We start from the raw sequence: 13,285 nt of genomic DNA, 5'->3' as shown, positions 1-13,285 counted from the left end.
ACTGACATTATGCAGGCATCCCAGCGTCATCTTCGAAGGAACGTGAAAGAAGGTGATTCATCTAAATCTTCGATAATGAGTAATAACAAGGTTAGTATGGGTCACCATCGGAGAACTAATCGTTCCTCGCAGCGTGGATGAAATCATCCTGTGAATTCCCGACGTGCAAAGGACAAGTACAGCCCTGTTGTGATACACGACATTTAGCCACCAATAAGACGAATGAGAACTGAACCCAATTTTACCGATAATGCACTGAGAAAATGGAGGGTTTGCTAAGCCAGGGTTAAATGAAAACTCGTTTGACAGTAGCCGAATTTCTGTTAAAAATACTCTCATTGAAGAAATTCTCTGGGTTATTGTAACCTAGCAGTGTTCGGTTAAATCATACTTTGCTGTTTTAACCTAATTCTAGGCTACTAATTTTGAAAAATTATATCTAACTAATTTACTCGGCTACTTCAAATAAGGAGAGATCGGTAAACACGCAACGCATTTGATAATTACCGAGTACGTGTGGTATTTTAGACAATGAAATTGCCGTTGCAGGGAAATTGGCGCTCTGCTTTATGATAAAGAAAAAATAACATCGCTGTTCTGTCGCGGTTATCTGTAAGGCGGCATATGTGTATGCAAGAGTGTAATCACAGAGGAAAGTGGTGTAATATTTCCGTTAAATCGATTAAGATGCAGGAAACAAGAACATTATTAACAACATGGAAATTGGAACAATATATACCATTATTCGAAGGTAAGTGTGTGTTGATCATGTATGTATGTATCGTTACACCCGGCTCATAGACCTTCGAAAAATAGCAGTGTCTTGATAGTTGTTAACATAAACTGAAACGTAGCTTTCACTTTACGTCTGTACGAGACACCTCACACATAAATTTGATGTGATAATGCTGTTGAATTGTGCGTACAGGTTTACTTTTGGCGCACCACTAGGAAGGATGGGTTAAGTTTAAAGGTTAAAAAAAAAAGAGAAATTAAGTAAGAAATGGTGATTTGGAGTTCTTATGTGTTATTTATGTGTGTATTCTTGGCAGTAAAGTTATGTTTAATAGGCTAGAATACTAGAAACTGGGTTTTGGCAAGGGTACGAATTTCATTAACACAGAGAAAATGCATGTAGAAGTTGATACTATCTGCAATACGAGGAATGTTCCGATGATCGAGGAGCATGATAATCGTATAGGATGGTGAATCGGTACGTTGAATATGATATTTCTTTTACTTTGACTTTTACCGAATTACACAAGAAAATAGAATCTATTATGAAGTGAAAACCAACTTCTGTGAAAAGCGGCTAAAGTCACAGTTCTAGTGTAAGTAAAGTATTACCGGGAACCCTAAACTAACCTAATCGAACAATTATTAATGGTTTAACTGCATTTTTGAAGGTTTGAAACTGGACGTAAGCCGAAAGAATTGTTGGAAAATTAAAATTCTTTCACTAGTTTTCTTCTTATTGTGTCCTAAAAGGATTCTACTGGGCAGTATAAAAATATTTCACGTGACATAGATAAAATTCAAGGAGGCAAACAAAAAAGTTCTTAAAAAATTACAAGTTGTGCATAAATACGGCTTTCGGATGTGTAACGTAAAAACTATAGTGCACAAAACACAAACCAACTTATGATAGGCGGCCACTAAAAGAACGAATCGTATCTAACTGAGTGATGGAAGGGCGAAGCTGACTCGCCGTCGCATTAGCGCGGGTTGAATCCGAAGGGACTGCGCGTTGGCGATGGTGGGTATACGCGAAGGCAAGGGTAGCAGAAAGTGGGTTTAGGCCAGGATACAAGTTTCATTAAAGCTTGTCATGGTTTCATAGTAGTATAATGCTCCACTTTTAAACATAACAGGATCTGTACACGGTGGAGAAATATGCAGCCGGTGGAAAATAGAAACTTCAATTATTTTATCGGTCGTAAAGAACTTGTAACGCTATTACACTTGTAAACCTGAAATATAGTCGTATTATTTTGTTTCATTCTGTAGCCTGCAGAAATTTCATCCTGATAAATGTCTTTTCATGGAAAGTATTAAAAATTTGCCTGTAAATCTTTCAAAATGTGGTGCTCCAAAACTACTACAGCACCGAATTGTGGCTTATTTTGTTGGCTTCATGACAGTGACGGCGAATATGGTATTTAATGCAGTATGTAATGTCGAAAGTCACTGCATGTTACAACCTGAATTTCCCTTTGATATCTATTTCATTTCTTTTCTGTACGATGTGTAAATGCATTTGATTACTGATAGTATTTGCAATGCCTATTTTTGTGTTTCTTTTATGTAGTAGATGTAGCTTAGTATTTCAATTTAATTGGTACTAGCAGCGTTCACCCCGCTTCGCTGCGGTCACCCCGGAACGCAATAAACTTTGTTACTTAGATAATTTTTACTTTTTCGCTTTCAAGTGATATGATAAAAACCATAGAAGATTGCAGTAAATGTTAACATTATATCGCCTGTCATTTATGTTAACCCGCCCCGCTTCGCTGCGGTCACCCCCGAACGCAATAAACTTTGTTACTTAGATAATTTTTACTTTTTCGCTTTCAAGTGATATGATAAAAACCATTATAACGCCTGTCATGTATGTTAACCCGCCGAGTGACACGGTCATGCGGGTTGCATATAAATACGTTTATTTTTATACCTATGATGAACTAACAAAGGATTTGTACGTAATGGACACCTGAATGGTCAATTATCTCAAGACACTGGTAATTGAAAATTAAAGTGATATGATAAAAACCATCTAGGGTCCAAATCCTAATAACCCCCCAAAAATAAAAGAAATTGGTTCAGCCGTATTAGCGTGATGAGCGGACAAAGGATTTGTACGTTCTCTTTTATATATATAGATATATGTTTATGTATCTTTTACCCTGACGAGTCTTCTTCACCAGCACAAATTCGTGCAATATGCATGATTATAAAGACGAAAGAAAGTGAATGAATGAATTTAACCAGAATAACAATTAATTGAGAAATAGTTGGTGTAACTGAATGACAAGATTTATAATTTGCAAAAGCAATGCAAGGGAGGTATCATAGTGTTGAAAAATGAAATGTATCAGCACAAGTGAGGCTGTTCGTAAAAACTAGCGAAATTTTTAAGATCCTTTCCGGCATTATTGAAATGAATTGAAATGAAATCTTTGTTTTACGTCCCACGATTATGCCGGTTATGCTAAAGGAGACGGTGATGATGAGTAATGAATGAAATGGTGGAATGAAGAATGTGGGAGGAAACGGAGAACCCCGAGAAAACCCCCGCACATGGTGTTGTCCACCACAAAGTTCACTTTGGGGGGGCTGGGATCGAACCCAGGACCTCAAGCACCAGAGGTGAACGCTCTACCACTGAGCCACCGCGGCCCCTTCCGGCATTATTATTGAGTGACCCTTGAATTTGAAACTTCAAATTTTGACAGTACATATGATTTGTGACGTAGGATACCGCTAAGGAAGAAATTTTGGAAATTTGACGGCGTAGGTGTGGAAAAGAGGGTGGAAATTATTTTAATAAGATGCCCATATCTCTGAATCCCTTAGGCTTAGAAACTTGAAGTTGTTTGTTTCGACTTCTTATTTAAAATAAGTTGACACGTGTTTAATTGTTTTGATATTTTAGTGAAAAGGAGGAGAAAAGAGGCGGAAAGAACAAAATCTAGTCTATTTGAAGAGGCATTTAGCTATGCAAATTTACGAAAACCTTAAATATAGTTGATTTGATGAAGCTCTTTTGCCATTTTTTCCCTTTTTTGTTAGCCCTTAAATTAATTCTAAAAATACTGTTTCTTTGAAAATAAAGTGTAAACATAAAAAGAGAAGAATATTTGTCATTATATACAATCGCATTAATTGATTTCCCATGAAAGGGTGTTTTATTACGCAACAAACTCTTAATTTTTCTTCTTCTCTCTTCCTACCTACAGCTTTACAGGTACTTAACAATAATTGTCGACTGAGAAATAATTTTAATGTCGCTCCCGTAACGGTGAAGTGCTTTTAAATTATTTTAAATTTCGCATTTCATTGCAAGAATGAGAGCTTCCTCATACAAATTTATTAACTTTATCGGTTCTTCATGCTACGGAGATTGTTTTAGTTTATTAAAGGAAACAAATAGGACTTCTAATTAGCTTGAAAACACTCAATGCAACCATGATGATTCGTGTGGGTCTGCGGAGAAATTATACTGTTGTAAGGATCGAAAGAAATACTACTGAAAATTGGGAGAATGGCAGCCTACACAAAGAAAAAAAAATCTTTGAGTTTTACGACCCACAAATATGCCGCGCCACATAGGTTAAAACAACTGGTTATGAGAAATGAATGAAATGGTGGAGTCTAGAAAGTGGGAGGATACTGAGAAAACCCATGCACACGGTGTTTGTCCACCACAAACCCTACTTGGTACGAGCTAAGATCAAACCAGAGGCTACGCGCATGCTCTACCACTAAACCATGGCGCCCTCCAGCCTACACAACCAATACGCAATCCAACGACGGTGCATCCAGTTCCACACCTCTGCTAGCTGCGACGTCATCTATGATTTATTTATATTCGACTGATAATTCTGGCTGTCTACCTTCACAAAGTAATTTGTTATTGAGAGTCATATATGTTACCTGTTAGTTTTCACTGAATAAAATTCAACATTTCAAATTTTACTATAACTTACTTTTAATCGCACACACAAAAAGGCATTTAGAATCTATAATTTAGGTTAGCAGCTCAAAATCAAAAAAAGCTTACTTGTTAGGGCCATCTAGCCTTTTTTCTTCAGAGGTTGTTAGCAACACTGAAGGTGAAAGGGGCTCTTTTGTTTGACGCAGCGAATCGAGTACGTTCAGCTAATATATATATATTTTTTTTTTTTTTTTAATGCTCAGATCCGCCTCTTCAGTTTCGGCATCTGAATACTTTAACCGAAACGGGCTATCATCATCGCATTTTATTTTTCTTTAGCCTTTTTTCATCATCCTTTATTTGCAATAATTGAAGGGAAAAAGGGAACAAGGAAAAGGGTGGGAAGGACGGAACCACAACACTCAACATCAAACAACAATGAACAACAAACAAAACAAAACATTTTGAAAAACAAAAAGAAAACGAAAAGAAAAACAAAATGGACTTGAGCTATCTCAACAATATTGCTAACTAACAAGAATTTAATTACTATCTAAATCCTACCAAATTTTATTATCATAATATTTAACAGAATTCGATTGCAATCTAGCTCCTACCTAAATCGTCATGTATATTATGTTGATAATTCTTTAATATTTCCAAAATCTACAATTTCTATTTTCGTCTTATTGATTTTAGAGTTCATTAAAATAGCACGAAAAAATTTTCCTGTTATGCTCTGATCTCCAGTCAGATAATTTTGGTGTCTGCTTAATGCTGTTCTCTTCCTAATCTTGGTTTCTCACCTAAGTGATTTTCACCTGTGTGTGTGTTCCTCTCCTGTGTCATGGTTTCCTCTGTGTGGTTAATAATCACTATGTACACATTACTTCACTAAACACTGCACATACATCACTTCACTAAACACATCACTTTTCTGTAATGCACATAAGTGTCATGCTGACAAAGTTGGTTCTCTGATTATTTTTTTTTAATTATGATTAAATTATGATTTTGGCTGTATTTGTTAATGTAGCTGTATTATTCATTGATCTCGGTTCATCCTGCACATCAAGAAACGGACCGTGAGTATCGACATGAGGCCCAGGACCCACTCGGAGCACTTAGTGCGGGCCCTGGTCAGTTGTGTCCCGCAGCCGCGTACACACGGACCGGAAGTCGCACGCTATCGTGACCGGATCGCGAAGCGGCTTCGAGATGATGCTCTATTTCCGAGTCTTCATATCACAATTTCGTATATTATTATATATGATTGCTTCTATTACATATTAGTGTATATTTATTCCCACTCATTTTATCACCATCGCATCACACACACACTCCCAGAGCATCCGGAGTTCCTTACCAGTCAAAAGACCGAGAATGCTCTAGGCACTCACACACCATCACTCAACCTCCTTCCTGGGGGCGCGGAGATCCAGCGCTTCCAGAAGTTTCCTTCGGTCCAGGAGGAAGGAATCCTCATTCATTCTATTTTCCATATTTTATGTCCATTTAGCTTGTGTTTTCTCTGTAAAATGCTTTTTTGCATAGTTCTGAGTATTCCTCTGCTACATGTGCCAGGATTCTATAATCCTCTTCATCTTCCAAAATAGCTTTAATATCCTTCTGTCTAATTTGGTCACGAATTCGCAAGTGCTCCTCCAGGAACAGGCACCACAGAACACTGTGTTCAGGTGTCCCTAGTTCTCCACATTCACACCTATCATGTTCTTTCTTGTTGATTCTATAAAGATGGGTTGGGTAGGGACCATGTCCTGTTAGGAAATGAATTAGTCCTTTGTTGGGATTGAAGTAATTCCATTTAAGTCGCGTCCCAACGTCTGGAATAAACGTAAATAATCTTCTTGATGTTTTATCTAGTTGCCAGTCCTGTATCCACTTTTGTTGGATTTGCCTTTCTATTTCATCCAGTTTTTCTGCTTTGATCCCTAAGAGTTCTTTCGTCTTATTTAAATTTCCTTTTTTATACCAATACGTTGCCGCTCTCTGGATTACTATTAAATACATTGGTTTGAAACCCATCAAAATACACAATGCGCTGTGCGGTGTCGTGCTGAAGGCGCCACCGAGCCGAATTAAAAGGTTTCTTTGTGGGCGATTTATTTTTGCTTTTAAGGAGTTATTCTCTAATAATCGATGTGCCCATACGCTGGAAGCATAGTTCATCGAGGCGCTTAGGATTACCTCCTGATAAGTCTTAATTAATTTTCTCGGTAGCCTATAATTTGTTTGAGCCAATGAAATGAGTTTATTTGTTACTTTATGACCCTTTTGAGTAACATAATTAATATGCTCTCCAAAATTCAGTTTATCGTCTATCATAATCCCTAAATATTTAAATACTGATACCCTCTCGATCTTACTGGTGCCTATTTTAATTATTGGTCCTCTTAATAATTTACTTCCAAAAATCATGTATTTCGTTTTCCTCTCAGAGATTTTTAGCTTAGACTTTCCACACCAATCAAGTAATTCGTTTATAATTCGTGCTGATTTTCTCTCCAATTCTATTCTAGAGTTTGCTGAGATTATTACAGCCAAATCATCAGCAAAAGCAATTACTCGTTCAGTTTCCTCTAATTGGTTCAGTCTTTCTAAACACGGCTGAAATTCCAAATCCCACATCAATGGTCCTAAGATCGATCATTGTGGACATCCCTTTTGTGGAGTAACTTTGATATTTCCCAGGTTCTCATGGATGATGATCTGTCTATTCAAGAAGTAATCCCTAACTATATTTACTAAATATTGTGGTAAATTTAGTTCTTTCAACCTTTCAATGAGGGATGGCGTCCATAAGTTATCAAACGCTCCCTCTATGTCAAAAAACAGGGCCAATGCATATTTTCTTTCCATGCTACTTTCCTTAACTTGATATACAAATGCATTTAAGGCATCTTCCGTAGATTTGCCCTTTCTGAAACCATATTGTAAACTATCATCTTCAATATTCCTATACTTTCGAATTCTATTTGCTATTATCCTTTCAAATAATTTTGAGATGTTTCTCAAAAGCCAGATTGGACGGTAAGAACTCACTTCTGTTAAATCTTTATCCTGACTTTTTAACAAAATTAGCAATTTCGATTCTTTCCACAACGAGGGAAATACCTGCTTCTTAAGTAGTGTGTTGAACAATTTTGTTAGATATGGAGTCCAAATATCCTTTTTATTTTTGTAGATCTCATTTACTATACCATCTAATCCTGGAGCTTTTTTAGTTTTTAGTTTATTAATTATTGTTTCAACTTCCTCATTGTCCGTTAGTTCGATATCTTCTTCTGCTGCCAATGCGATGGGTTGCAAATATTTGCTTCTTAATTCTTTCTGTTCTTCCGTATCATCTTCCTGATTATCTTTGGGAAAAAATTTGTTACTTAATTTCGACAATGTGTCCTCTCTAGTAGTAGTAAATGAACCATCTTCATTTTTTAACGTTGATAGGGTCAGAGGATTAATTTTTTGCATAGCAAGTTTATATGAGAATCCCCATGGACCCATTTCTAAATTCTTTTTTAAAAAATGTTCCCAACTTATTTTCTTGGCCTTTAATATTTCCTCAGTGTATTTTAGTTTGATTTCTCTATATTCATTTAATCTTCTTCTTTTCAAGACTGTAGACCAGGTTGCTTGATAACTTTTCCGTTTAGCTTTGACTAATTTTTTTAAGCGATCTAATTTTGGTGACCAAAAACCATTATATGTTCTTTTAGGAGCCAAATCTGGAGTAGAAGCCTCTATTGCTTTTTTTGTATTTTCTTCTATTAAGGATACCAATTCATTCATATCTTCGAAATTGCTTATTTCAGGTAATTCTAAGTTTTTCTCAATTTTGCTCCAATCGATTTTATTCATATTATATTTCTTCTTAATTTGCTCTTCGTTTGATTCACTTCCTATTTCAAATGTGATTACTTCATGGTCGCTGGTGGTTACTCTCTCCTGTACCATCCAATTTTTTATCCATGTCTCCAATTGTGGAGAGCATAGTGATATATCAATATGGGATGAGCCCATGGGACCCACAAAAGTTGGCTTATTACCCCTGTTCAATATAATTAATCCATTTTGATTTATAAAATCCTCTATCAATTCACCTTTATTATCAGTTTCAGGGGATCCCCAAAGAACAGATTTGGCATTAGCGTCCATGGTTAATATATACTCGTTATTTGGGTTTTGTTGAATAATTTCCTGTATTTTATCAATAAAAATTTCAGTGTTCATGCAGAATTGAAAATATGAATTTAAAAGCCAAAAACTTCTTCCATTGTAGTTAATTTCGACACAGATCAACCAATTATCACAATACTGGCCAATTTTGAGTACCCCAATTTCATTATTCAATACAGCAATTGCTACTTTTGATTCATTTCCTCCAATTAAAATCCTTGCTAATATATATATCTTTGTGTTGTAAAGTGTCAATTTTGGTTAGGAGTTGTTTTATTCTTGCTTTTAATATGAAAAGAAAGGGAATATAGAAGATGCCCATAATGTGAATCTGTTCGTTTATGATAGAAAGTCTCAGTTTTTGTATTTTCTCCCCTTTTGCTTTGAGTCCTTTCCTCTCTTCCGTGTTTATTAATTAAAAATTAGTGTGAGTGTACGATGTTGCAGCTCTGTTAATTAACCGTGTCCATGAAATGTTCAATAGCTTATGCATCTTTATGAGATTCTAGTAAGTGCAAGTGAAAAGTTGTTGTGACTTAAATATAAAATACCGGTAGTAAATCTACAATGGGTTAACCAGTGTATATGTTATCAAAAGAATAAAGTTGCATCCTCTCAGGTTCCAAGATGCTAAAACGCTACGACTGGACCGAGAGCGCGGAGTGTCTGAAGCTTTCTGTCAATAGTCTATTTGCTTAGGTATAATGTGGGTGTTGAAAAGAAATATAAACAAAGAGAGAATGCGAAAGTAAAAGTAATGAAAATAAATAATATAAGTTACCTTCTCCAACGGTATACATATAAAAATAATAAATATTGTAGAAATTGAATATGTTCTTATGTGTTCTCCGCAGATTTTTAATTGGATATGATACATTCACGACTAGCCTCCATAGTAGCTGTTTCCTTTTATTAATATTAAAACTAAAGGAATCAGTAAATAGCTGCAAAATTGTAATAACAGAGCTTTTACTACATGTATAATGAAGAGGTCAAATCGCTGCGCAAAAAAAAAAAAAAAAAAATCTTTTGTAATGCTTACAATAATCATTTAGAAAAATTTAGATAAAAGGTTTCATGTAACAAATTCAGTTTATACACCGATTTCTTCAAATGTTTTCTGATAGCTTAAAGAATGGTTGTTCAAAAACAAGATTTTCTAACGAATAACTCGCACTTGGAGGAGCAAAGAAGAAGGGAGTGGGGTGAGATCATGTGATAAAATTTGTTTCTTTGAATTTGTCCTACTTGTCTGCAGGGCAATGTTAGTCTTCTAATAATTTAATATTGCTTTTCTTAAATCTTAATTGGAAGATCAACAAGTGTAAATTTAATCACAACTAAATTTTATCACAATTTGAATTTTTAATAAATGCTAAACGACATAAAGTTGAAAGTTGTCTTTAGGATCTAGTAATGTTAAATGTGTTAATACAATGTATTTTATTGTTATTTAACTATTATACGTACTATACGTCTTAAGATGGTAGAAATTAGGCATAAAGTCTTTCAGTAAGTCATACTATAGTTTTAGAGTGTGAATATTGAAAGTATCTTAAAAAAAAAAAAGATATTTTTTTTTCTACTAAGGTCAAAGTGTTCAGTGCTGCATGCTCCTTTCAGATATTGAACTTACTCCGTATTTGATTTCCGGTATTTAAAAAAGTTAAATTTTAATAAGTGAAAGTTTAAATAGATTTTATTAAAATCTTGTTGTGGCTGTGTCTTAGTCAAAATAATAACCAGAGGACAAAGTTAATAGTGCAAGACCACAAGTCCCCACTGTGGTTCATTTGTTCGATGCTCGATAATGGTAGTTATTGGCTTTTGCTGTAAGTGCTTGAGACGCAGCACTCATTACCAACGGAAGTAGTACAAATTCATAGCCTTCAACTTAGTTTATTCGATTTTGAAATTATTACAAATTTTAAGGCTGTGTACATACAATATTCTTTATATTGGAGAGTGTTTTTTTAAACGATTCCCTTATACTATATGGTGATTAGTTTATTCGATTTTGAAATTATTACAAATTTTAAGGCTGTGTACAATATTCTTTATAATGGAGAGTGATTTTTAAACGATTCCCTTATACTATATGGTGATACAATTACTTTATACGAAAGCTAATATTAATTTGGATTAAAACCAACCTCTTTTGAAGTATGGTGCCATCGTGCAATGGGTCAATATCAGATCTTTATGTATAAAATGCAAAATCTTGAGTGACTGATTGAATGAATGACTGACCCTCGCACAAGCCAAACCGCTTAGGCTAGAAACTTGAAATTTGGTCAGTACATAGGGTTTGTGACGTAGGGTAGTACTAAACAAGGATTTCTGGAAATTCGGCGGGTATGTGGGAAAGGGGGGTGGGAAATATTGTAAAGATGGCCGTATCTCCTAATTCTTTAAGGTTAGAAACTTGACGAATTGTTTTGGACTTCTGATTTAAACAGTGACACGTGTTTCAGTTTTTTATTATATTTTACAAAAAATGGGAAGAAAAAAAAGAAAATGAAGAGAGGTGTGTGTTTGTAAGTATTATAGTAAAATATCGATATGTCGAAACATTGAAGGTTAAAAACATGGAATTTGGGATTTGGACTTCTCATTTAAAATAATTAGACACGTGCTTCGGGGTTTTTTGACATATTGCCTAGAAGAAAATAAAAGGATGGCAGGGGGAAAATGTGGTGGGAAATATTTTAATAAGATGGAAATTGCTTAACTTAGAAACTTGAAGGGACGTAGGATTCGTGACATAGAGTATCTCTAAGGAATGATTTATGGAAATTCGACGAGGAAGAGGGGAAAGTATTTTAATAAGATGGGCATATTTCCTAATCATTAGCATTCTTCGGAATACCCTTTTGGGCCATTAAGTTAGAAATTTTGAAGTTGTGTATTTGGAATTCTGATTTTAAATAATTTGACACGTGTTTCAGTGGTTTTTGATATCTTAGTAAAAATGGGAATTTCGAAAATTCTGTTTACTAGGGTGGAATTCATGGTCAGACGCCGCGAAGTGGGTATGTGAAGCTACTATTATATATAGGGTGAGGCATTTAAAACTCTGGAAATATCTGAAAAACTAAGACAGAAAACGTTGAAATTTTGCACCATTCAAACATCGGCAGAGATGATTAATAAACTTTATAATAAACACAAATACAGAAAATTTATAATAAATACAAATACAGAAAGCTTATTACAAAATAATTACAAATATTATTTAGAAAGTAGTTAAAAAGGAACCAGTACATGATAAGTCATCAAATATCCTTGAGTTCTTTCTTCTGGTCCTGCCTTAACCTAGATTTTTGGGTAATTCATATTCTGGCCACACTTTAATTTCTATGATGGCAACACTGAAAATTCTTCCGATTCATATTTCGGGTGTAGAATAACATTATCTATTATTGTGGTAAGTTACATTTCATTATCTCTTTCCACTTACGAGAAACAGGCAAAAGAAAATATGTTAGCTTTTGCATCATTTTTAGTAGTCTGCCCCCGTAATCACATCACACCTTGCAGTCTTATTTTGTCCTACAGAAGTGTAATTATTTAATATATTTTCCAGAGAATGAAATTACTAGCAACATAATGGCCATGCTCCAAGGCGAAGACATAAATTCTCTGTTTCCAAAAGTGGGACACAGAGCATTGTTCAGGAAACATTGGAACATGTGGAAGAAAGATATGCATCCACTAGTAGACTGTGATTCTGCGGTTAGTTGTATATTTTACTTATTCGTAGGTTTATCATTACTAACATATCTGAAGTATATAAATGACAAAGCTTCTGAAGTATTTAAAGGTATCGTATAGTTATATTACACTTCCAAACGATGCTATGCATAAGTGTAAGAACAAGGTTCCTACTTCTCAGAGAGAACTGAGAGAAAATGTTGCAGGTCAGGGGAAAAGACTGGCAATCAGGGAAAGTCAGGGAAATTTTATAAAATATATTTTTCTAACATTAATTGTACACCAATTTCAGCTTAGCCAACCATTATAATACCTATTTGGTTTTTATTTCTATTTTCTATTTACACCTGAGCTATTGAGATGTTTTAGAGCAGAAAAGCTCACCACTGCTGGAACATATAATGTTAGTATGTTAAATTTAGAATGGGTTTTATACCTTTAATTACTTCTGATTTGAAATATAGTTAACTAATAACTCTGATTGCACAATACTATTCCATTTGTGATAAATTACCTAATACATATGTTCCAGTAGTGATGACCTGCGCACATAGGCTATTTTTGTCATAATAACTTTTACATAATGGCATTTTGGGATATTAAATTCCAACAAAGGTGTTTTTGACTAAATATAGGTTTAGAAATTATTATTGTAAACCTAATAAAATATAGTACCAGAGAGCAAGGAGCATACGTGCTACCCTAAAGATGTTCTAATTT

At 34.7% G+C, this 13,285-nt stretch overlaps 1 protein-coding gene across 1 annotated transcript; it reads left to right on the top strand.

Moving 5' to 3' along the window:
• Positions 1-645: 645 nt before the first annotated feature.
• Positions 646-12,685, top strand: LOC145679609 (uncharacterized). Its single transcript, XM_081750185.1, has 2 exons — positions 646-751; positions 12,438-12,685. The coding sequence occupies exons 1-2, from the start codon at positions 688-690 to the stop codon at positions 12,683-12,685; spliced, it is 312 nt and encodes a 103-aa protein (XP_081606311.1). The 5' UTR covers positions 646-687.
• The last annotated feature ends 600 nt before the right edge of the window (positions 12,686-13,285 follow it).

This window comes from Thermobia domestica, chromosome 2 (genome assembly GCF_964235325.1).
Source record: "Thermobia domestica chromosome 2, izTheDome1.hap1.1, whole genome shotgun sequence".
NCBI classification, from domain to species: Eukaryota; Metazoa; Arthropoda; class Insecta; order Zygentoma; family Lepismatidae; genus Thermobia; species Thermobia domestica.
Note: the sequence above shows the minus strand (reverse complement) of the source record. Positions and strands in the feature narration are given on the sequence as shown.

What these genes read in the sequence shown, in the direction of transcription:
- LOC145679609 (XM_081750185.1), top strand. Translation starts at nt 688, where the DNA reads ATGCAGGAAACAAGAACATTATTAACAACATGGAAATTGGAACAATAT. An exon ending in ATATATACCATTATTCGAAG is followed by an intron (nt 752 to 12,437) that starts GTAAGTGTGTGT and finishes TATATTTTCCAG; the next exon opens with AGAATGAAATTACTAGCAAC.